Here is a 26,239-nt window from a genome sequence, read left to right on the forward strand (position 1 = left end):
CGTGCCTGTCAGCGGCGGATCTCCGCCTCTCCCCCACCCCTCTCAGTGACGGAAGACTGAGAGGGGTGGGGGAGAGGCGGTGATCCGGGCTGACAGACGCCTGTGAGGCAGGGCTGCAGCTCATAGCCCTGCCTCACCGGGAAGCGCTGCCCGGATTGCCCCCCGGGGAGTTTGGGGGTATTTAGTTAGATTAGAGCGGCGGGGATGCGGCGGTTTAGGTAGGATTATTATGTTAAACATTTTTATTAAATAAAAAGATCGTTTTTTTGAGACTTCAGAGCCTCTTTAAGGGGCCTTAAAGAACATCCGAGTTGAAAATAATCTGGTGGGAAAAACAATTGTATCTGTCCACCTTCTCCTAAAAATGACTTTTTTACATATTCCTCAACTTTATTTTAAATCTAGTTTTTAAGTTTTTACTGTTTCATTGTCTCTGCTCAATGACACCTTCATTGAAGTATGCCAGAGCTCAAATCTATGACTTATTGGCCCTTTTAATCTCTTTCCTGCTCTCAGAAGCCATTTACAAACAGGAAAGTTCTTTATGGCTGTAATTACTTCTCATTATTATTAATATAGCGCCAACATCTTACACAGCACTGTACAGTATATATATTATCTTGTCACTAACTGTCCCTCAAAGGAGCTCACAATCTAATCCCTACTATTATCATATGTCTATGTATGTATTATGTAGTGCAAGTACTGTAGTCTAGGGCCAATTTAGGGGTGAGCCAATTAACTTATCTGAATGTTTTTGGGATGTGGGAGGAAACTGTAGTACCCGGAGGAAACCCACACAGACACGGGGAGAACATACAAACTCCTTGCAGATGGTGCCCTGGCTGGGATTCAAACCGGGGACCCAGCGCTGCAAGGCGAGAGCGCGAACCACTACGCCACCGTGCTACCCAGTTGAGCAGTTATTGAGGGCATCATTGAGGGTTATGCTATAGTCTGACTCAGTCCGACCTGGTCACGACCTGGACAAAAACTGTCACTTGCATACCTAATATTTACTACACAGAGAATTTAATATATGCATCAAACCAAGTAAAACCTGACAAATCTGGCTTTGCAAATTTGGCATAATTGGCTTCTCACATGACGTTGCTCATGCAAATATTCATTTGCTTTCGCATGCCAAAGTTTGCAGGGTCTAAAACGAATACTGCAAAGCGGTTGCCTTGTGGGGATTAGTTCATGCTACATTAGCACTATCCAGGAGCACCACGTGGAGGCTCCCCAATGCCCCCATACAACCGGGCCCTCTCACTGCTTGCACCTACCCTCCTCCTCCAAAAGACACACATACATCCTCCGGAGGTGGAGGAGGATCTTGCCTTCCAGGGATTTGTAGGATGTCAAAAGCACGCTCACATACATTGGCCAGGAATCAAACCCAGGTCAGCTGCTTGGAAGGCAGCTATGCTCACCACTGTACCACCAACACTACATGCTGAAACTTCTTGGAGCAGACTTCCTTCCTTCCTCCAAAAGACACACATACATCCCCATAAAATAATTTAACAGCAACTGCATACACGGTCTCTGTGGAAAAATCAGTTAGCACATTCAGCTGTTAACTGAAAGGTTGGTGGTTCAAGCCCACCCAGGGACAGCCTTGCTTTTGCATTCAAAAGTTGTCCAAAGAGAACCCCAGATAGCCATGTATGATTTTATGTGGATGCATGTGTGTCTTGTGGAGGGAGGAAAAAGTCTGCTCCAAGAAGTTTAACGCCACTTTAACCACTTCACACCTGAGGGGATTTACCTCTTCAGCATCCGAGCAATTTTCTCCTTTCAACGCTCCTTACATTCATTCGCCTATAACTTTATCATTACTTATCACAATAAAATGAACTATATCTTGTTTTTTTCGTCACCAATTAGGCTTTCTTTAGGTGGGACACTATGCCAAGAATTATTTTATTCTAAATGTGTTTTAATGGGAAAATAGGAAAACATTTGGAAAAAAAACATTATTTTTCAGTTTTCCGCCATTATAGTTTTTAAATAATGCATGCTACTATAATTAAAATCCATGTAACTTATATGCCCATTTGTCCCAGTTATTACACCATTTAAATTATGTCCCTATCACAATGTCTGGTGCCAATATTTTATTTGCAAATAAAGGTGCATTTTTTTCAGTTTTGTGTCTATCCCTAATTACAAGCCCATAATTTATAAACTAACAGTGTTATACCCTCTTGATACAAATATTTAAAGATTTCAGTCCCTAAGGTAACTATTTAAGTTTTTTTTTTTTTTTATTGTAATTTTTTTTAATTTATTTTAATATTACAAAAAAAAAAAATTGATTACAATTGGGGAGTGTGGGAGTTAATGAATTAAAATGAATATTTAAAATAATGTATTTGTATGTGAAAAAATGTTTTGGGTGTAGTATTACTTTTTGGCCACAAGATGGTCACATTTTTTTCAGGCGTCCTGCAAGCGTCGGAAGGACGCTTGCAGGAAGGGAGGCTGGGAAACTGAGTTTTCTCACAATGATCGCGCTGCTTCTCGTAGAAGCATGCCGATCATTGCGGGGGCAGAGATCAAAGAACGGGAATGGATTTTCCCGTTCATTGATCTCCGGGCGAGCGGGCGGCGGCGTGCACAAACGCACGTGCGAGCGGGAGCACGGACGGCGACGGCGGGGGGTGCGTATATCTACGCTCCAGGCGGGGAACTGAAGTCCAAAGGAGCATAGATATACTGTACCCGGGCGGCGAAGTGGTTAAACAAAACCTGTATATATCAAATTTCTACACATATTTCTATGATCCTTTCATGATGACAAAGGCCAGAAAAAAGAAGGCAAAGGAACGCCCATTTTTCCGTACAGCTAAGCGGTCTCACTCACTTTTTCCTACAACAAATCATCTGCTGTACAGCAGCAGAGAGGCGCAGTGGAAGTGTGCTGAGCCCATAACCCAGCAGTCAATAGATCGAAACCATCCTCTGCTAGGTGTACTTTGGCTTTTACACCTTGCTTTACCACATGGGCCAATCGGTGGCCATAGCCCTGTAAGAGAAAGTGTCATTAGGACCTTGAAAGTGTGTACCAGGATTAAAAAAAAGGACACTTTGGATGAAAAAAAAGCCATTGTTGCTGCTCATGGTTAACAGCTATCTGATTATGTATATAGGGTATCATTTTAAACGTGACAAGCAAGAGAATAGATTTTGGGGTGTTTGATGGCTGAGGCTTTATATCATATGAATTTATTTTAGTGCAAACTTGAAAAAAAATGTAAAATAATTGCATTTGCAAAGTTATGGTGTAATTTTAGAAAAAAAAACGCAAAGTCCAAATGTTACACAATATGTATATCTGGGTACGAAGCAGGAAAAAATGGCGCTTAGGGCAATGGAAACTTTCTGGCGCACCATTAAAAAGCACAGTAAACGTAATTTACCGTTTTGAAGTGCAACATTTAAATTACATTTACATTTACCGTGCTTATCAATGCTGCCCCAGAAAGCTTTTATTTTTACTGCTCCGGGCGCTGTGGGCATGGACTGTGCTTCTACCTCCATACTGCCTCTTCCACAGCGCTGTGTGCAGCTGAATCCTTTTCTAAATGTTCGGTGCAGTGCTGGGAAGTGATGCTCCTCTCTGCTCCGGGTGGCAGTGGCCACTGGGAAGGCGTTCTCCTCCGGAGCCCGGTGCACTGGACGTCCAGCGTGCTAATCCTCTTCTGTGTTGGACTTCTCCAGCCTCGGCTTCCCCGGCGCTCCTCTCCTGTGTGCCTGGCTCCCAGTGCTGTGCGGGGTTTGTCAACCCCCACCAATGCGGTCAGCTCAGTTTGCTCCCGGACAGGTGCTGGTCTCTCCTCCAGGCAGCCTGTGGTCTGAGAGCCGCAGGACAGTAACAATAAGGGCCGCCGTTCTTGAAGTGCAACCACTACATCTCCGTATCAACTCTGGCTGGCCAGAGCAGTAAGTACAAGTGGTGGGAACGTGTGCTGTGAAAGAAAATTACATTAAAACGCTAAATAGCATTTTAAGCACATTATCGTTTGCAACCGTGCGCCATTTTTTCCCGGCGCCACTTTTGACTGTATGCATGTAGGCCTGTGTCTCTAGTTTTCAGAATGGTGACATTTGTGACCTGTATTGAATGTTCTGAGACTCCAGGGGCTTTGCTAAGAAAGGAGGACTGTATTACTTTTGGTGCAAAAACTAGCCTTGAAAAATCCAGTGGTGCTACTTATGGTTAACAGTGTGTTGTGTGCCCAAAAAACTATCTGATTATGTATAAAGGCAGCGGCGTAACAATAGACCCTGCAAGGGATGCCACTGCAGGGGGACCCAGAAGCCACAGGGGGCCCGTGGGGGGGAAAGTTTGAGAGACTGACAGCTAAGGGTATGGAGAGAAAAATGTATTCTGCTCTCACACCATTGTTATATTGACTTCATGTGTCCACAACACAGATAAGGACTCATACACACTTTGGAATTTGTATACTGTCCCAGCTCCTTAGGGTTCGTAAAAAAACATCTGTCTCTCACTGCTGCAAAATTCTGATGACTTCATGTACAACCCTACAAACAAAGTGTAACGATTGTGGAACTTTCTCCGTGATCAGTGCACAACGCGTGTGCTGATACGGCGGAAATCCTCCACAAGCGTATATTTGCAGGCACCCAGCAAAAGGTGCTACGCACCCATAGAGGGACAATTCCTGTCGGCAGATGGCGCTGGGGAGTGCAGAGGAACCAATCCTCTGTACCTCCACAAATGCCAGGCAGGAATTGTACGAAGCGCAGAACGCAATCGCAAGAGAAGCGATTGCGAATGAGAACGAGCAAAGGGACAGGTTGTATGTGTGTGCACCAAACCAGTCGCCAACCTGCAACAGTGCACACACAACAGCAGATACGAAATGGGAACGCGATCGCCAGACGTGACACAAGGCAGATCAGAACAGAATACGAGGTTAGCAAAGGCACAGCAAATAATACAATGAGAATAACAAGGAAAATAACAAACGCTAACTGAACGCAAACACCGCACTCATTCGCAACAGTGCACGCGTTCGTGCGCAGTCTCCACGTGATAAGCACAATAGAGACAAGCACGCCTAACTAACCAAGACAAGACAAACATGTAACAGAGGACGCGAGCGCTTGCTTAACGGTTACCTCACCGAGCCTCCAGCAAGCGTTCGTAGCAGACAAGACAGACACACGAAAACAGGGACAAGCGAGAGATAGGATCCACAGCACTAGCGAAAGTGGCTAGCGCGATCCAGGTACAGAGTAGCAGAACAGAAGGATCCACAGCACTAGCGGAAAGTGGCTAGCGCGATCCCAGGAGACAGAACAGAAGGATCCACAGCGCTAGCGAAAGTGGCTAGCGCGATCCCGGTACAGAGTAGCATAACAGAAGGATCCACAGCACTAGCGGAAAGTGGCTAGCATGATCCAAGGAGACAGAACAGAAGGATCCACAGCGCTAGCGCAAGATGCTAGTGCGATCCAGGTGAGACAGATCAGAAGAGATAGCTGGTAGCAACCGCTGCACCAGCTATACTCCAAGAACAGAGATCAGAACCATTTCCTGTCGACCACCGCTGGGACAGGACAATAGCAACAGAACAAACAAACAGATAAGCAATCCTAACTGCACTAAGGAAACCTGCCTAGTGCAGTTTTCCAGGAATTACTCTAAGCTGATCTTCAAACAGAGAGTAAGACTGACACCCCACCAGGAGTGTTACATAGGACAAAATCCTTATGACCAGCCAAGCATTGTGGGAAACACATAGTACTTATAGTACACAGCTCCAATGAATGGGGCCAGGCAATTTGCATGACAACGTATGCAAATTCCTCAGCAAGCACAAGCTGCAAAACTGACAGAAGCTCTTCTTTCCAGAGTCCTGCAGCATGCAAACCTAAACAATGGTCAAAAAGCTGCCTGCCTGCACAGGCAGCTGAGCAGATCATTACACAAAGGAGTCACATTTTGAAAAAAAAAGTTGTAAACTTTCCCTTTTCAGCAATCACTCCAAAAGGATTCCTAGATAGAGATGGCCTGAACCTCCGATTTTCAGTTCGCGAACGTCCGCAAAAGTTCGATTTGCGCGAACTTTCGCGAACCGCAATAGACTTCAATGGGGAGGAGAACTTGGAAAACTAGAAAAAATTATATACGTACACTGTAGAGTATTGTTACACTCGGCACTCAAATGTAGTCTTGAGGGAAAAAGGAAAGGGAAATCCGCTGCATCAGTATATATTGCATATTCACACTCCGAAAGAGCCTGTATGGTGGCCTTATGGAACTACGTAGTGACGTGCAGCCGGTATACGGACTAGCAGAAGGACACTTGGAAAAATTCACTGTACAAAAAGACAGACCGGGCACTGTCACTTAATGCGTTTTATTTCCTCTGTGGCCATACAAATAGCTTATCTTCATGCAGATGATAAAACATATATGCCATACAGTAAAAGAACAGTCAAACCTTGATACTGCTGGTGCTGGAGTGCTGGGGATAGTGGTGACCAGGGAAGAGAAAGGACGGCACAACAGCCGTTTCACGCCCGACTGGCGCTTGCTCACGTGTGTGTCCTGGGAAGAGAAAGGACGGCACAACAGCCGTTTCATGCCCGACTGGCGCTTGCTCACGTGTGTGTCCTGTGTGACACAGGACACACACGTGAGCAAGCGCCAGGCGGGCGTGAAACTGCTGTTGTGCCGTCCTTTATCTTCCCTGGTCACCACTATCCCCAGCACTCCAGCACCAGCAGTATCAAGGTTTGACTGTTCTTTTACTGTATGGCATATATGTTTTATCATCTGCATGAAGATAAGCTATTTGTATGGCCACAGAGGAAATAAAACGCATTAAGGGCCCTTTTCCACTAGCAGTCGCTAGCGTTCGCGCTGAACGCTAGCGATTGCTGAATCGCAATTCCGCCGTTTTCCCGACGTTTGCGGCCGCGATTTTGCTATGCTATGCACTGCATAGCAAAATCACGGCAAAAGTCGCTCCGCGGCGCGATCGCGATCAAGTAAAAAACGAATCGCGGTAGTGGAAATGACCTACCGCGATTCCTATGTTAAAAAGCAAACCGTAGCGATTGTAAAATCGCTAGCGGTTTGCAGTTTTGCGATTCAGCTAGCGCTAGTGGAAAAGGGCCCTAAGTGACAGTGCCCGGTCTGTCTTTTTGTACAGTGACTAGAAAAAATTATGCTGGCCACAAAAGTGATGGAAGAGGTGTTTCAAGGTGTCTAATACCTGGAGGGGGGCATGGCGGAGTGGGATAGACGCCAAAAGTCCCGGGGAAAAATCTGGATTTGACGCAAAGCAGCGTTTTAAGGGCAGAAATCACATTGAATGCTAAATTGCAGGCCTAAAGTGCTTTCAAACATCTTGCATGGGTATACATCAATCAGGGAGTGTAATTAGAGTACTGCTTCACACTGACACACCAAACTCACTGTGTAACGCATCGCAAACAGCTGTTTGCCTAGTGACAGCAGTGCTGGACCGGTGCGCACCATGGCCAGAGTGCAGGCCATGGCGGTTTTCAAGCCCAGTGCTTTAAAGAGGAACTGTAACGACAAAACGGCCCCTGGGGGGTACTCACCTCGGGTGGGGGAAGCCTCAGGATCCTAATGAGGCTTCCCACGCCGTACTGCGTCCCTCGGGGGTCTCGCTGTAGCCCTCCATACAGCCGTGATGCAATATTTACCTTCCTGGCTCCTGCGCAGGCGCTCTGATGGCTGTCGGCGCCGAAGTAGGCGGAAATACCCGATCACCGTCGGGTCTGCACTACTGCGCAGGCGCAAGTTTCCGGCGCCTGCGCAGTAGAGCGGACCCGACGGAGATCGGGTATTTCCGTCTATTTCCGTGCCGAAAGTCGCCACAGCGCCCCCGCTGGAGCCAGCAAAGGTAAATATTTAACTGACAGTCGGCACAGTCGCCGGCTGTTCGGAGGGCTGCGGCGAGACCCCCGTGGGACAGAGGACGGCGTGGGAAGCCTCATTAGGATCCGGAGGCTTCCCCCACCCGAGGTGAGTACCCCCCAGGGGATCTTTTTGTTGTTACAGAGTCTCTTTAAAACATCTTGCATGTGTATACACCAATAAGGGAGTGTAATTAGAGTACTGCTTCACATTGACACACCAAACTCACTGTGTGCAGTAATGGGTATTACACAATGTACAGCTGACACAGGTGTCTGGTCGTGATTGGCCTGGGCTGGCACTGGCACAGTGGCACACACTTTGAATTACAAAGCTGTCTATGCAACACAAGTGTCAGTAGGACACACGCAGAAAAAAAAAATTAGCACGTTTAGCTCTGAAAAGAACTTTTGTGTGGTGCTATCTATATATATATATATATGTTACGGCCAGAACCCGAAGTGTGACCACTTCTAGTTCTGGCCGGCCACTTCGGGTTCTGGCCGGCCAATGTGCGAAGTGGCCGCAGCGCAGCGGCCAATGTTAGAAATGGAATGTTTCCTTTTATTATTAATGTAGTTTTCCGGCCGTCTCTGGTCAAATGTAGCAAAACAGTTAGTTAATTTAATTAAATGAAGCTGGCGGCAATGTAGAAGGATGAAGCCGCCCGTCTTCCGCTCCGCCTCCTCTCCTCCGCCCCTGCCTCTCTCTCCTCCCCGATACTGGCAGCGGGGGACATGCTTGTCGTTCGTCCCTGCAGAGCGGGTGCTGGCAGAAGCAATGTCTGCAGCCTCCCCGCTCTGCTTTCCTGGCGCCACGAACGACTCTCGGGGACACGCGTGTCCCCGCCGGCTGCCCAAAGAGAGAGAGAGAGAGAGGCAGGGGCGGAGGAGAGGAGGCGGAGCCGCCAGCTTCATTTCATTAAATTAACTGTTTTGCTACATTTGGCCGGAAAATGACATTAATAATAAAAGGAAACATTCTATTTCTAACACTGGCCGCTGCGCTGCGGCCACTTCGCATATTGGCCGGCCAGAACCCGAAGTGGCCGGCCAGAACTAGAAGTGGCCACACTTCGGGTTCTGGCCGTAACATATATATATATATATATATATATATATATATATATATATATATATATATATATATATATATATATATATATATATATATATATATATATATAAAATCGGATGTATGTGTGTGTGTGTGTGTGTGTGTGTGTATGTGTGTGTGTGTGTATGTGCCGCGATCACTCGAAAACCCCTTGACCGATTTGAACGAAACTTGGTATACAGGTTCCTTACTACCTGGGATGATAGGTTCTGGGGGTCTCGCGGCCCCCCTGCCCACCTGGGCGGAGCTACAAACAGCAAATCAGATTCCACCCATTCAAGTCAATGGAAAAAATGTAAAAGGCTGCCATTCTCACAGTAATCAAGCCAGAGTCCCCACACTTGGCACAGTTGGTCACTTGGTGACCGAGGTTACAAATCCAGGAAAAGCGGGTGGAGCATAAAACAGCCAATCAAAATTCAGCCATTCCTTTTAAATGGGAAAAAATGCAGCCATTCTTACACTGTTAATCGCAGGGTTCTCAAACTTGCCACACTTCGCCACTGGGTGAATAAGATTAAGATTTTGGAAAGTGGGTGGAGCCTACAACAGCCAATCAAAATTCACCTATTGCGTTTAAAGGGGAATATTTAAACTGCTGCCATTCTCACACTGTTTATGGCAGAGGCTTCAGACTTGCTGCAGTCAGTCATTAGGTGACTGGGGTCCAAATTCACTAAAGGGGCGGGGCCACAAACAGCCAATCAGATTTCTTTGCTGGATAAACTGCTTCCATTCACACAATTTTGATGCCAGGAACCTGAAAGCTCACAAAATTGGTCATTGAGTGACTGTGTGACAAGGTTACACAAAGTGGGTGGAGCCAAAAACACATTTTACTGGGAAAATATAAACTGCAGCCATTCTTACACTGTTAATGGCAGGGTTGTCAAACTTTGCACAGTTGGTCATTGAGTGAATGTGATTAAGATTTTGGGAAGTGGGTAGAGCCTACAACAGCCAATCAAAATTCAACTTTTGATTGTCAAAGGGAATATTTAAACTGCAACCATTCTTATACTGTTAATAGCAGATGCCTCAAACCTGGTACAGCTGGGCACTGGGTGACTGGGGTTCAAATTCAGAAAGGGGCGGAGCCACAAACAGCCAATCAGATATACAAAGTATTGATACCAAGGATCCCAAAGCTGATAAACTTGGTAATTGAGTGACTATATGTCAAGGTTACAAAAAGTGGGCGGTGCCAGAAACTTAATTTTTTACATGGCAGGGTTCCCAAACTTGATACAATTGGCCACTGGGTGCCTGGGATTATTATTCAGAAATGTGGGTGGAGCCTACAACAGCCAATCAAAATTCAGCTATTGATTTTCATGGGGAATATTTACATTGCTACCATTCTTACACTGTTAATGGCAGAGGCCTCAAACCTGATACAGTCAGTAATTGGGTGACTGGGGACCAAATTCACTAAAGGCGGTGGAGCCACAAACAGCCAATCAGATTTGTTAGATTGATTTCAGCCATTCTGTTATTGGCAGGGTTCTCAAACTTGACACAGTTGGCCACTGGGTGACTAGGATTAATATTTAGGAAAGTGGGTGGAGTGTACAGCAGCCAATCAAAATTCATCTTTTGATTTTCAAGGGGAATATTTACATTGCTGCCATTCTTGCACTGTTAATGGCACAGATTATTATACAGAAAAGTGGGTGGAGCCTAAAAAAAACAATCAAAATTCACCTGTTGATTTTCAAAGGGAATATTAAAATTGCTGCCATTCTTGCACTGTTAATGGCACAAGCCTCAAACCTGGTACAGTTGATCATTGGGTCACTGGGGTTCAAATTCAGAAAAGGGGATAGAGGAGGCATGGGCAAACTTGGCCCTCCAGCTGTTGAGGAACTACAAGTCCCACAATGCATTGCAGGAGTCTGACAGCCACAGTCATGACTCATAAAGGCAAATGCATTGTGGGATTTGTAGTTCCTTAACAGCTGGAGGGCCAAGTTTGCCCATGCCTGTGATAGAGCCACAAACAGCCAATCAGATGTTTCATTTCACTGGGAAAATACAAATTATTGATGCCAAGGACCCAAAGCTCACAAACATGGTCATTGAGTGACTGTGTGTCCAGTTTACAAAAAGTGGGCGGAGCCAAAAACAAATTTCAATGGGAAAATGTAAACTGCAGCCCTTCTTCACTGTTAATGGCAGGGATCTCAAACTTTGCCAAGATGGTCACTGGGTGACTGAGATTAATATTCAGGGAAGTGGGTGGAGCCTATAATAGCCAAAATAGCCAAAATAGTCAAAATTCACCTGTTGATTTTCAAAAGGAATATTTAAATTGCTGCCATTTTTACACTGGTATTAGCAGATCAGAGCAGTTTCTAGGCTAAATTTCACCCAGGGCGAGGGTGTAAAAATCGCCCCCCACCCCACCCCCATGGAGCCAGGCATAGGTGCCCGCAGTACAGGTTGAACAGGTTAGCTACGTAGGTGCCTCCAGTATAGGGTAGCCTGCATAGTTGCCCCCAGTGTAGGTTAGATAGGTAGGTGCCTGCTTTATAGGTTATCTACGTTGGTGCCTCCAGTATAGGGTAGCCCGTATAGTTGCCACCAGTGTGGGTTAGATAGGTAGGTGCCCCCAGTATAGTTTAGATAGGTAGGTGCCCGCAGTATAGGTTAGATAGGTAGGTTCCCGCAGTATAGGTTCGATAGGTAGGTTCCCCCAGTATGGGTTAGATCGGTAGGTTCCCCCAGTATAGGTTCAATAGGTAGGTTCCCCCAGTATAGGTTAGATAGGTAGGTCCCCCCAGTATGGGTTAGATAGGTAGGTTCCTGCAGTTTAGGATAGTTAGGTAGGTTCCCGCAGTATAGCTTGGCTAGGTAGGTTCCCGCAGTATAGGTTAGTTAGGTAGGTTCCCGCAGTATAGGTTAGTTAGGTAAGTTCCCGCAGTATAGGATAGTTAGGTAGGTTCCCACAGTATAGCTTGGCTAGGTAGGTTCTCGCAGTATAGGTTAGTTAGGTAGGTTCCCGCAGTATAGGTTAGTTAGGTAGGTTCCCGCAGTATAGGTTAGTTAGGTAGGTTCCCGCAGTATAGGATAGTTAGGTAGGTTCCTACAGTATAGCTTGGCTAGGTAGGTTCCCGCAGTATAGGTTAGTTAGGTAGGTTCCCGCAGTATAGGTTAGTTAGGTAGGTTCCCGCAGTATAGGTTAGTTAGGTAGGTTCCCGCAGTATAGGTTAGTTAGGTAGGTTCCCGCAGTTTAGGTTAGTTAGGTAGGTAGGTTCCTGCAGTGTAGGATAAATAGGTAGGTTCCTGCAGTTTAGGTTAGTTAGGTAGGTTCCCACAGTTTAGGTTAGTTGGTATGGGCGGTATGAGTTGGGCGCAGGAGCGGGGGGAGCGAACATAATAGTAATAACTCACCTGCTTCCGCCAAACCCGCGCTGCTTCAATGTCCTTCCTTTCCCGGCATCTATCTCATTAGTCACAGTGCTTCCTGTGATGACATGCGGTATGTCATCACAGGGGGCGCTGTTACCAGGCGACGGACGCCGGGAGAGGAAAGATATTGAAACTGCGGGGAACGGATGAAGAAGGTGAGTTATAACTATTATGTCCGTTCCCCCGCTCCGGCGCCCCCCCTCCTGCCGCACAATAAAGCACCCCGGGCGATTGCACGTATCACACACCCATAGAAACGGGGCTGTAGCAGATGCCTCAAACCTGCTATAGTTGGTCATTGGGTGACTGGGGTTCAAATGTTGGAGAGGAGTGCAGCCACAGACAGCCAATCTGATTTGTTTAATTTCTATGGGAATATACAAATTATTGATGCCAAAGACCCCGAAGTTCACAAACTTGGTCATTGAGTGTTCGTGCATTAGGGTTAGAAAAAGTGGGCGGAGCCAAAACCGGTCAAATACATACACAGGCAGTTCCACGTCATTAGTGGGTGGAGACAAATGCAAATTTCACTGGGAAAATGTAAACTGCAGCCATACTTACACTGTTAATGGTAGGGTTCTCAAACTTTGCACAGTTGGTCACTGGGTGACTGGGTTAAATATTCAGAAAAGTGGGTGGAGCCTACAAAAGTGAATCAAACTTCACCTATTGCTTCTCAAGGGGAATATTTAATTGCTGCCATTCTTGCACTGTTAATGGCACAGGCCTCAAACCTGCTACAGTTGGTCATTGGGTGACTGGGGTTCAAATTCAGAAAAGGGGTGGAGCCACAAACAGCCAATCAGATTTTTTTCATTTCAATGCAAATTATTGTTTCCAAAGACCGCAAAGCTCACAAACTTGGTCATTGAGTAATTGTGTGTTAGGGTTAGAAAAAGTGGGCGGAGCCAACACTAGCCAAATACATACCCGGGCAACGCCGGGCAATCAGCTAGTATATATATATATATAAAAGTGTGTGTGTGTGTGTGATGCGTGTGTGTGTGTAGTGTGTGTGGTGTGTGTGTGGTGTGTGTGTGGTGTGTGGTGTGTGTGGTGTGTGTGTTCTGGAGGTCTCGGGTCCCCCCTGCACATATGGGCGGAGCTACAAACAGCAAATCAGATTTCACCCATTCAAGTCAATGGAAAAAATGTAAAAGGCTGCCATTCTCACAGTAATCAAGCCAGAGTCCCCACACATGGCACAGTTGGTCACTTATTTTGTAGTATATACAGGCGCTGATCCAAACTTTATCTCATGTGTATGTTCCACCAGCTGCTCAGGATAAACCACATCCACAATCGGTTCCAAGAAAAAAGTGCATACAAATCCACAGCGCTTGGTACTCAAATCGGCATCTGCAGTAACCCCACAGTGCTCAAAAGCATATTTCCACAGTGACCATCACCAGAAATAAATTGAGAAAGGTTACTTCTCCATCCAAGAATCACATAAACATTTATTAGAAGCTGAATCTACATCACATATACAATGACTTACTTCCAGGGTCCTTTTGACAGGGACCCTTAGTAGTTAAAAGCTTATAGTGTAACCCAGTACACATTTAAAATCCAAAAAACGATCTCGTATAAGTTGCCCAGTCTCCAGTTCCTACCGGTTTCGGCCTTGCATCGTCATCAGGGAACAGTTGGTCACTTGGTGACCGAGGTTACAAATTCTGGAAAAGTGGGTGGAGCATAAAACAGCCAATCAAATTTCAGCCGTTCATTTTAAATGGGAAAATGTAAACTGCAGCCATTCTTAGACTGTTAATCACAGGGTTCTCAAACTTGGCACACTTGGTCACTGGGTGAATGCGATTAAGATTCAAGAAAATAGGTGGAGCCTACAACAGCCAATCAAAATTCACTTATTGATTTTCAAGGGGAATATTTAAACTGCTGCTATTCTTACACTTTTAATGCCAGAGGCTTCAAAGTTGCTATAGCGGTCATTGGGTGACTGGGGTCCAAATTCACTAAAGGGGCGGGGCCACATACAGCCAATCAGATTTCCTTGGTGGATAAACTGCTTCCATTCACACATTTTTTATGCCAGGAACCTGAAAGCTCACAAATTTGGTCATTGAGTGACTGTGTGTCAAGGTTACAAAAAGTGAGCGGAGCCAAAACAACTTTTACTGGGAAAATATAAACTGCAGCCATTCTTACACCGTTAATGGCAGGGTTCTCAAACTTTGCACAGTTGGTCATTGGGTGACAGAGATTGAGATTTTGGAAGGTGGGTGGAGCCTACAACAGCCAATAAAAATTCACCTTTTTATTTTCAAAGGGAATAGTTCATCTGCTACCATTCTCTTATACTGTTAAAAGCATATTCCTCAAACCTGGTACATTTGGTCACTGGGTGACTAGGGTCCAAATTCAGAAAGAGGGCGGAGCCACAAACAGCCAGAATTGTTTATTTTTCAATGGGAATATACAAAGTATTGATACCAAGGACCCCAAAGCTGATAAACTTGAGTGACTGTATGTCAAGGTTAGAAAAAGTGGGTGGTGCCAACAACTAAATTTTTAATATGCCAGGGTTCCCAAACTTTACACAATTGGCCACTGGGTGACTGGGATGAATATTCAGAAATGTGGGTGGAGCCTACAACAGCCAATCAAAATGTACCTATTGATTTTCAAGGGGAATTTTTCACATTGCTGCCATTCTCACACTGTTAGTGGCAGAGGCCTCAAACCTGATAAAGTCAGTCATTGGGTGACTGGGGTCAAAATTCGCTAAAGGGATGGAGCCACAAACAGCCAATCAGATTTGTTAGATTGACTTCAGCCATTCTGTTATTGGCAGGGTTCTCAAACGTGACACAGTTGGCCACTGCGTGACTGGGACTAATATTCAGAAAAGTGGGTGGAGCCTACAGCAGCCAATCAAAAGTCACCTTTTGATTTCCAAGGGGAATATTTACATTGCTGCCATTCATGCACTCTTAATGGCAGAGGCCTAAAATCTGCTACAGTCAGTCACTGGGAGACTGGGGTTTAAATTCTGAAGGGAGCGGGTCAAAAACAGCCAATCAGATTTGTTTAATTTGAATGATAAAATGCAACTTATTGATGCCAAGGACCCCAAAGCTCATAAACTTGGTCAATAAGTGACTGTATGTCAAGATTAGAAATAGTGGACTGAACCAAAAACAACTAACTTTTTACATGGGAAAATGGAAACTGCAGATTTTCTTACACTGTTAATGGCAGGGTTCTCAAACTTCACACAGTTGGTCACTGGGTGTCTAGGATTAATTTTCGGAAAAGTAGCTGGAGCCTACAAGAGCCAATCAAAATTCACCTATTGATTTTCAAGGTGAATATTGAAACTGCAGCCATTCTCACACTGTTAATAGCAGAGGCCTCAAACCTGCTACAGTCGGTCTTTAAGTGTCTGGGGTTCAAATTCAGTAAAGGTGCGGAGCCAAAAACAGCCAGATTTCTTTGCTGGATAAACTGCTTCCATTAGCACAATTTTGATGCCATGAACCCAAAAGCTCACAAACTTGGTCATTGAGTAGTGACTGTGTGTCCAAGTTACAAAAAGTGGGTGGAGTTAAAAACAGATTTTTCTGGGAAATTGTAAACTGCAGCCCTTCTTTACTGTTCTCAAACTTAGCATAGCTGGTTACTGGGTGACTGGGATTAATATTCAGAAAAGTGGGTGGAGCCTAAAAATCCCAATCAAAAATCACATGTAACTTTTCAAGGAGAATATTAAAATTGCTGCCATTCTTGCACTAATGGCACAAGCCTCAAACCTGGTACAGTTGGTCATTGGGTCACTGGGGTTCAAATTCAGAAAAGGGGACAGAGCCACAAACAGTGAATCAGATTTGTTTCATTTCATGGGAAAATACAAATTATTGATGCCAAGGACCCCAGAGCTCACAAACTTGGTCATTGAGTAGTGACTTAGTGTCCAGGTTCCAAAAAGTGGGCGGAGCTAAAACCAAATTTTACTGGGAAAGTTTTAACTGCAGCCCTTCTTACACTGTTTATGGCAGGGTTCCCAAACTTTGCCCAGATGGTCACTGAATGACTCAGATTAATATTCAGGGAAGTGGGTGGGGCCTATAATAGCCAATCAAAATTCACCTGTTGATTTTTAAGTGGAATATTTAAATTGCTGCCATTTTAACACTGTTAATAGCAGATGCCTCAAACCTGCTACAGTTGGTCATTGGGTGACTGGGGTTCAAATGCTGGAGAGGGGCAGAGCTACAAACAGCCTATCTGATTTGTTTAATTTCTATGGGAATATACAAATTATTGATGCCAAGGACCCCAAAGCTCACAAACTTGGTCATTAAGTGTTTGTGGTTAGAAAGTGGGTGGAGCCAACACCAGTCAAATACATACCCGGGCAACACCGGGTCATCAGTGGGTGGAGACAAATACAAACTTCACTGGGAAAATGTAAACTGCAGCCATTCTTACACTGTTAATGGCAGGGTTTTTAAACTTTGCACAGTTGGTCACTGGGTGACTGGGATTAATATTCAGAAAAGTGGGAGGCTCCACCTTTTGCTTTTCAACAGGGGATATTTAATTGCTACCATTCTTGCACTGTTAATGGCACAGGCCTCAAACCTGGTACAGTTGGTTATTTGGTGACTGGGGATCAAATTCAGAAAAGGGTGTGGAGCCACAAACAGCCAATCCGATTTTTTCATTTCAATGCAAATTGATACCAAAGACTGCAAAGCTCACAAACTTGGTCATTGAGTAATTGTGTGTTAGGGTTGAAAAGGTATGCAGAGCCTACACCAGCCAAATACATACCCGGTCAACGCCGGGCAATCAGCTAGTTATAGCAATAAGATTAAGCCAGGAGCAAGATAAAAAGCCAAGAGCCTAACTAATCTTTCCCTAAGAGAGACAGTCTGCAGCAGCTTGCCCTACTCTCACTATTGCAGGCCCACGAGTGAGCGTAATGGCCGGCGCTCTGTGCCTTATATACAGGGGGGGGGCTCCAGGGGTGAGTGTAGCCTGATTGGCTCTCCTGGGCCTGCTGACTGTGATGTAGAGGGTCAAAGTTGACCCTAATAGAGCATTATGGGGTGAATCGAACTTCCGGAAAAGTTTGCGTTCGCTGGCGGACGCGAACCACCGAAGTTCGCCTGGAACCGTACGCCGGCGAACCGTTCAGGTCATCTCTATTCCTAGATTCTTATCACACAGGCTAATGACCTTATGGCATCTGATTACATTTACAACACAGTGGCGTGGAGATTGATGTCTGACTGTTGCTGCCTCATTGAGAGCTTGTTGTCTGACTGTAATAACAGTATCAATCAGTGACATTCAGAATGTTTTGCCAAAGTCACAGTGAATACTATATCTTATGTTCAGCATGTCATTTATGTTCCTCCATATAGCATGTGCTCTCTGGTAGTAAAATAATATGGCTGTGTGTGTATGTATGTACTGGGAGCAGAGCTGCGACAAGGGACTTGATTTTGTGGTCTTTGAGAGCATATGTCATTTTTTTTTTTCATTGCCAAAGTGAATCAAAAGCAATACAATTGTTATTTTCCTATACTCTGAACCAAAATAAAACACCTGTTAAAAAAAAAAAAGTGACAGAATTGAAAAGAGAATACCTAAATAGTTACCTTAGGGACTCAGCTTCTCGAATATGTATTTCATGAGGGTGTGTTACTGTTATATTTGCAAATAAGAGCTTGTAATTACTGGTAGTGTACCGTGAGAAAACCAAAAACACAAAATTGAAAAAAATACACCTTTATTTCCAAGCAAAATATTGTCACCGTACATTGTACTAGGGACATGATTGAAATGTGATAACCAGAACAAACAGACAAATTAAATGCGTGGGTTTATCTATAACAGCACAGTTTATTTTAAAACTATAATTGCAGAAACTGAGAAATAATGTGTTTTTTTTTTCATTTTTTCCCCTTATTTTTCCAATTAAAATGCATAAAAAATAAAGTACTTACTTAAAAAAATATAACCCCCAAAAAGCTGGGGGTGGGGAGTAGGCAGACCGGAAGAGGCGGCTTAATCTGTTACATTGCCGCCGGGGGGAAGTCATTTATTTAATGCCGCCGGGAGCCGAATCCTTTTCATTTCTAACACTGGTCGCACGTGAACGGCCACTTCGTGTTTTGACTGGCCAGAACCCGAAGTGGCCAGACTTCAGGTTCTGGCCGTAACATATATATGGATTGCAACAACACCTTAATACTTTGCACAGAATCTTCCTGGTTAAACTTATCAATCATGTGGAATCTGCTCACCCAGGATTTTTTTTTAACTGGATCATTAGAGATGTAGCAAACATCTAATTTTCTGTTCGCAAACATTGAACGCAAATTTTCATAAAAGTATGCGAACAGAATGTTCGCAGTGGGCTCTATAGACTTTAAAGGCAGGCAAATGGCCACTGACTTTAGTGGTTAATAACAAAGCCCCCTTACATGCTAGAAGCACTGAATTTTCAGGGTATGTGGAGGGAGACAGTGACTACAAGAGGAAAAAGTTTTGTTTTTTTTCTCAAAAAAGACCATATTGTTTTCATTTCAATTTTTAATTTCTCCTTCTGACCATGGAAAAATTAAATGCCCACTGACTTTAGTGGTTAAAGGGGCACTACAGCGAAAAACTGTAAAATTTAAAATATGTGCAAACATATACAAATAAGAAGTACATTTTTTCCAGAGTAAAATGAGCCATAAATTACTTTTCTCCTATAATGCTGTCACTTATAGTAGGCAGTAGAAATCTGACAGAAGTGACAGGTTTTGGACTAGTCCATCTCTTCATAGGGGATTATCAACAAGGTTTTTATTCTTTATAAAGATATTCCCGAAAAAGGATTTAAACAATGATGCTGGACAGCTTCCCTGCTCCCTACACAGTTTTTTGGCAGTTGGACAGAGCAACTGCCATTCACTTAGGGCCCTTTTCCACCAGCGCGTTTGCGCTGGCTGAATCGCAAAAACGCAAACCGCTAGCGATTTTACAATCGCTACGGTTTGCTTTTTAACATAGGAATCGCGGTAGGTAATTTCCACTACCGCGATTCGTTTTTTACTTGATCGCGATCGCGCCGCGGAGCGACTTTTGCCGCGATTTTGCTATGCAGTGCATAGCATAGCAAAATCGCGGCCGCGAACGTCGGGGAATCGGCGGTAATTGCGATTCAGCAATCGCTAGCGTTCAGCGTGAACGCTAGCGATTGCTAGTGGAAAAGGGCCCTAAGTGCTTTTGAAAATAAATATATCCCTGAGAATCCCCTATAAAAGATGGACTAGTCCAAAACCTGTCACTTCTGTCAGATTTCTACTACCTACTGTAAGTGACAGCAGCATAGGAGAAAAGTAATTTATGGCTCATTTTACTCTGGGAAAATGTACTTCTTATTTGTGTATGTTTGCACATATTTAAAATTTTAGTTTTTCGCTGTAGTGCCCCTTTAATAGCAAAGCCCCCTTAAATGCTAGAAACACCATTGAGAAGAAAAGTGGGAGCAAGGGGATTTTTTTTTTCAAAAAGACCTTATACTTTTTGAGTAAATCAATTTTAAAATTTCAAAGAAAAAAGTGGACTTTTAAATGTGGTACAGTAATTGATAGATCTTTAATGAAACAAAACCTGCCGACTTTAGAGGTTAACAGCAAAGCCCCCTTACATGGTAGAAACACCATATTTGCAGGATATGTTAAAAAGATCATGGGAAAAATATTATTTTCCTATTTTTTAATTGTTTTATTTTTATGTGCAGAGTGTGGGAATTAAAATAAAATGGCGTGGGGTCCCCCTACCCAGCATATTTAACCACATGCAGACTTGGATAGCCAGAATTCTGAGCCCTGGCCGACTGGGGCTTTGCACCCTGAGCTATACTAGCCTGCATGGTCCATGGTATGGGGGGCTCTGGGGGAGAGGAGTGGCCAAGCCTTCCTCTTTCCCCCAAACCTTTGTCCAATCCTCCAGTGCCTCAGGATGAGGTGGGGGCAATAACTCCCTGGGGGGGTTCATGGTGGCATCTGGGAGTCCCCTTTAAGAAGGGAACGTCAGATGTCCACCCCCCAGAATAAATGAGTATAGCGGTACAAAGTACCCTCCCCCCCCTTAACCATTTCCATAAAGGGTTAAATGAAATAAAAACACTGTGATATTAACATTGGTGCAGTGATGTATGGTGGGGCACTAGAATGACAGGCCAGTCATCTTAGTGGCCCATCTCTGCATGGATGTTAAAGGCACAGTGACACAAGCACATACTGCTGTTGGTAACTGTAGAGCTGTCTGGTTAAAGAACAAATGACACCCATGCAAACCTAGAAACAAAAATACATATATAAGTAGATAAATACTACTTCTACTTACATAACAGATGTATTGTGCTGTCCATATAATGATTTCTGTAAATTTCATAAAGGAAAAGCAGAAAATCCTATTCTAGGCAGTGGCAATTTTGCCAAGCTAATGCTGACATCATATCCTCCCTGACTCTGGTTTTCCCCACTTCCTTCTCTTGCTCTTTGTGTATTCTTTAGCTGCCCTCCTCCCAGAGTCTTCAGACACTGCCACTGAGGTGTAAACTAGGAACTGCACTGTTTTTTTTTCCCCCTTTCTCCTCCAGTCACCTCAGCCTTGCTTGTAAACACAAGTGAGCAGAGGTGTTTCAGATAAGAAGCTAGGCAGGCAAATAAATAGAAGAGGATGAATATATTATAGATAAAAAGAATCCCAAGCATTCAACTTCACTACTAAAGGGCCAGTGCTCCTAAAGTATGTGATAACTCCAAACCGAAAGAGCAGAAAAGGTTTTGCGAGTTTTAAATGCAGGATTAGCATCTTTATCACTTAATACACTCAGACCAGTTACTGTTAAAATTTGATTTTTATGGTGACAATACCACTTTAAAAGAAAACCAGAGCTGAGGGATGCAAAAGACTTTATACTCACCCGGAGCTTCCTCCGGCCCCATAAGCACGTGTGACTCCCTCCCCACCGTTTCGCAGTCTGCCGTTCAGCCGCGATCAGTCCCGGTAATTGGCTCAGTTGCGTCAGTCTGGACTACTGTGTATGTGCAATAGCCCAGACTGATCCGGCCTGAACCTGCTACACTTTAAGCTGGATTTTTTTTTGCTGGATTGACACTACAATAAACAATATTTTTATTTTAGATGGTGTCCACATTCTGCTTCTGTGTATTGCATGTTCTGCCTTCCTTCTGCCCACATGGTTGGAGCACACTAATGAGCCACTTCAGCAAAGAGAGCGGAGGCAGCGCCTATAACTGGTAAGATCGCTTCCAACCTTTATCTCCTTCACCTTTAAAGGGGCACTATGGCGAAAAATTGTAAAATTTAAAATATGTGCAAACATAGACACTTATAGTAGGTAGTAGAAATCTGACAGAAGTGACAGGTGTTGGGCTAGTCCATCTCTTCATAAGGGATTCTCAGCAAGGCTTTTATTATTTATAAAGATATTCCCTAAAAAGTATTTAAAACAATGATGCTGGTCAGCTTCCCTGCTCGCTACACAGTTTTTTGGCAGTTGGACAGAGCAATTGCCATTCACTAAGTGCTTTTGAAAATAAATACCTGAGAATCCCCCAGGAAGAGATGGACTAGTCCAAAACCTGTCGCTTCTGTCAGATTTCTACTTCCTACTGTAAGTGGCAGCGACATAGGAGAAAAGTAATGTATGGCTCATTTTACTCTGGAAAAAAACGTACTTCTTATTTGTATATGTTTGCACATATTTTACATTTTACAATTTTTTGCCATCTTCCACCTTTAACTATAGTGAATGCCGCACTGACCACACTTTATCTTACATATTGAAATACTTACTTCTTGCAACAGAAGACAGTAGAAGACACAGCTGGAGAAGATACATGGCAGCAAATAATCCTCCACCTGCTTGTACTGGTAAGCAATGTGTTCTTCCACTCGGATCACACTCAGATCTCACTCTGGACTGGTCTTCGTCAGAAGTCACAAGGAAAAGAAATAGGGGTGTGAAACAAAACAGCTGATGTCAGATGTAGGATACTCAAAATGAAAATGGCATGTAATGGATACAGTTTTCATAAATACAGACAATAGTACATTGTGTGTGTGTACATTTATGGATGTTTCTGCATGCTACATTTGTTTAAATTTGGCATCTATGTTGCCGTGGTTCTGATGAAGCTGACAGTGAACAATAGGAAGACTGCTTTTGTTAGAATTTGCACATATGATGATAGATTTATAAGCCCTGGCTTCCCTGGAGAACATTTCCATATGGTCTTGCTCTCTATAATGGAGAGCTGAAAACGGTATGACTAGCTATATATCATGCAAATGTGTAACTAGTAACTAGCGGTATTTTGGTCATTATGAATTGCACTCTGTATACCCCTAAGAGCATGAGTTACATGGTTAGGTTGATAAAAGACCATTTTCTTCCTCCCTCCCCCCTTCTTTTTCTCTTAGTCTCTGATTTTATGTTAACTTGACACGATGCACCATTAGAATAATATAAAAAATTTCATTTTTTTCTATTTATTTAAATTTGTATTCTCTTTTTTTTTTTTATCCTCTTCATTATGTGTACGCGGTTGTGATTGTCATTGATATGATATGTAGATGTTCTGCAACAGTTCTATCTTTGTTATGTTTACATTTTCAATAAACATTTTGAAACAGAAAAAAAGACATACATCCAATGGGCTTGATTCACAAAAGAGTGCTAACTGTTAGCACGGCCGTTTTCGCGCGAATTTTCGCATTGTGCGCGATCGCGGATTTTCGCGCGAAACGATAACGTTTTTGCGTTTGCGAAAACGTTATCGTTTCGTGCGAAAACTCCACTCTTTTGTGAATCAAGCCCATTGAGTTCAACCAGGTAATTAGTGAGGGCATGACAGTGTTTGAACGGGTGCATGAAAAAAAGGGCATCCGGAAAAAAGGGCCTGGCTGGATAACAAATTAGCGCCGGTGGATAACGAAATCTCATTAACGATAAACATTGTTAACTAAATTTGTTAACGATAAATACCATTTTAAAACAGATGGGACATGAAAATGAAAAGAATTTAACAATACAGCTCAACGTAATCCTACTTTCACACAAAACTCTTGGCTGGTTATGCGTAACCCTAACCCCCCAGCGGTGCCTAACCACAGCCCCAGTAGTGCCTAAACCTATCCACTCTCCCTGCAGAAACACCCTTACACAGATAGCAACGATATATTTGATAACATAAAATCTGTACATACAAATAAAATAACATGACACAAACTATAATGTTGCAAGTTTCTAAAATTATAGCATATTTCAAAATGTTTAATGTTCTAATGTTGTTAACCGTATTTATTGGCTGCCCTTTTTTTCCGCTTTGAGTGCCATATTTACCAAAAATGCATTAGAGTCTATGGCGATGCCCTTTTCGTTTACTAGCCGCAGCACACTTTTTTCCTGCTACCGTTTGAACAGTTATTGAGCGATGCACAGTATGGGCCCAATCTAATTCACTTTTTCTCCTAAGTTTTCTCCTAGATTTTTTTATCTTCTGTTTAAATAATTTTTTTAGCACTCTGCAATTGAAAAAGTACCAAAAAGTAAGTGAAACAGTACTATTAAAAAATGTTTTTCTTGCTTGCTTGTGGCTTAAAGGGACTCCGAGCTCTGAAAAAAAAGGAAAGTTGTACTCACCAGGGGCTTTTTCCAGCCCAGTGCTGGTCGGGAGGTCCCACGCCGGCGTCCTGGCTCCTCTCCTTCTCCCCGCTCCGGAATGGCTGGCAGGCCGCAGCCCGGGCGACACTCTCGCATGCGCAGTACTTTCACGCCGGCCGGCGTGATGACGCGAGGCGGCTGGCGTGTGACGTAATCCGCGTCATATGCGGAAGAAGCAGCCCGACACTCGGGAGAGTGTCGCCCGGGCTGCGGCCTGCCAGCCATTCCGGAGCGGGGAGAAGGAGAGGAGCCAGGACGCCGGCGTGGGACCTCCCGACCAGCACTGGGCTGGAAAAAGCCCCCGGTGAGTACAACTTTCCTTTTTTTTCAGAGCTCGGAGTCCCTTTAAAGAGCAACTCCAGTGAAAATAATGTAATAAAAAAGTGCTTCACTTTTACAATAATTATGTATAAATGATTTAGTTAGTGTTTGCCAATTGTAAAAGCTTTCCTCTCCATGATTTACATTCTGACATTTTTCTCATGGTGACATTTTTACCACTGGCATGTGATGTTAGTGGTGGTAGCTGTTGCTTGCTTTTTGGCAGTTGGAAACAGCTGTAATCAGCTATTTCCCACAATGTAACAAGGTTCACAGACAGGAAACTGCAAGGACCATGGTCCTCGCAGTTTCCTGTGGGAGGGGTTTCACCACAATATCAGCCATACAGATCCCCCTGATGGTCTGTTTGTGAAAATGAATAGATTTCTCATGTAAAAGGGGGTATCAGCTTCTGATTGGGATGAAGTTCAATTCTTGGTTACGGTTTCTCTTTAAAGGGCATTTTATGATAAGGTTAAAATATCACCCAGGAGAAAACGTAGGAGAGCAAATTAATTGGATTGTGCTCTACTGTACATGTTTAACCTCTTGCCGAGCAACTAACGCAGATTTAGAAATCCAAATAGTGATCGGCAGCACTCCAGCAGATAGTAATTAAGCTCTTTTATTGCATCAAAAATTGGCTAACACAACAACAGACGCTGTTTCGGGCCTTGCCCTTTTTCAAGTTGTAATAGCCATAATACACACACCAGTGAAATGCCTTTAAATAACCCACCACCACTAAAAACAACGATCTGTGTCCAACTGGGCGGGATTAATGGCGGACCTAATGGGGAACATGCAAGATAACATGTAAATCAACAATCAGACCATTTACCTTTCACCTGTGAAAAAATATACTTCGCTCTAATACACCCGCCCATTTCACGAGCAAAAGACTGCATGTGTTCAAAAGAAAACTGCGCCAGCAACACTTCCTGGTTTGCTACCAATCAAAAGCATATCAGACAGTGCCACGTCATAGGGGGAGGGCCACGAGAACAAAAAGCCGCTCGCCAGTTCAATAAGGAACCACAATGCGTTCCACTGGAGGACTCACTTCCGGTTAAACCGGAAGTGACGTCCCCCTGGGATCGGCGGTAACCCCGGCAACAAAAACAGTAACAATGCGGATAAACGTCCACAATGATATCTACTAAGCATTCCCCATAGGAACCAGGGCCCAGGGGGTGGCACCCACATAAACCAGGCCACACAGGGATTGAAAAAGATGCTGTATCCTCTCAGATGACTACCCCAAAACCTGAGGGCCTAACACTCTAAAAAGACTGGGCCCTCAGGGAACAAAAACGTAAAACAACATTGTAATACACAAAACTAAAGAGCGTCACCCACTGGGCCCAAAGGTCCCGAGTAACAAAACAAAGCATGCAGCATAAATAATAAACAATTGCATAAAAAAACGAGAAAGGTTTTTGCAAAAACGAATTGATGGTCACAGGCAAATGATCTCATACATCACCCATCACCAGCTCAGTCATGCCACAACCCAGGCATATCTAAAAAACAAAAACAGAAGCAATAAAACCATATTAGTAATGTCATAAATATACATAAGTAGAGTACATGAATAAACAAAAACAAGAGTAAGAAAATGCACAGGCAAAAAAGAACAATACCTAATGACGCTATGTCAACAAGAATAAATGCAAAATCCCAGATCATATTCCCGATTGAGACCTCCTGGATCTAAAGTTCCCAGTGTA

The 26,239-nt window shown here is 43.9% G+C and overlaps 1 protein-coding gene across 2 annotated transcripts in view; it reads right to left on the reverse strand.

The window, feature by feature from the left end:
- LOC137522954 (uncharacterized) overlaps positions 1 to 26,034 on the reverse strand; it is a 156,007-nt gene extending 129,973 nt beyond the window's left edge. Inside the window, exons 1-2 of one of the 2 annotated variants that reach the window (XM_068243116.1) lie at positions 25,991 to 26,034; positions 22,319 to 22,450 (exon numbers count right to left, since the gene is read on the reverse strand). In XM_068243116.1, coding sequence (XP_068099217.1) covers positions 22,319 to 22,364 — 46 coding nt within the window. In that variant the 5' untranslated portion in view covers positions 22,365 to 22,450; positions 25,991 to 26,034. The remainder of the gene's footprint in view (positions 1 to 22,318; positions 22,451 to 25,990) is intronic. The other variant, XM_068243114.1, reaches the window with a different exon arrangement.
- Between the last annotated feature and the right edge of the window lie 205 nt (positions 26,035 to 26,239).

Source organism: Hyperolius riggenbachi, chromosome 6 (assembly GCF_040937935.1).
Source record: "Hyperolius riggenbachi isolate aHypRig1 chromosome 6, aHypRig1.pri, whole genome shotgun sequence".
In the NCBI taxonomy this organism is placed as follows: domain Eukaryota; kingdom Metazoa; phylum Chordata; class Amphibia; order Anura; family Hyperoliidae; genus Hyperolius; species Hyperolius riggenbachi.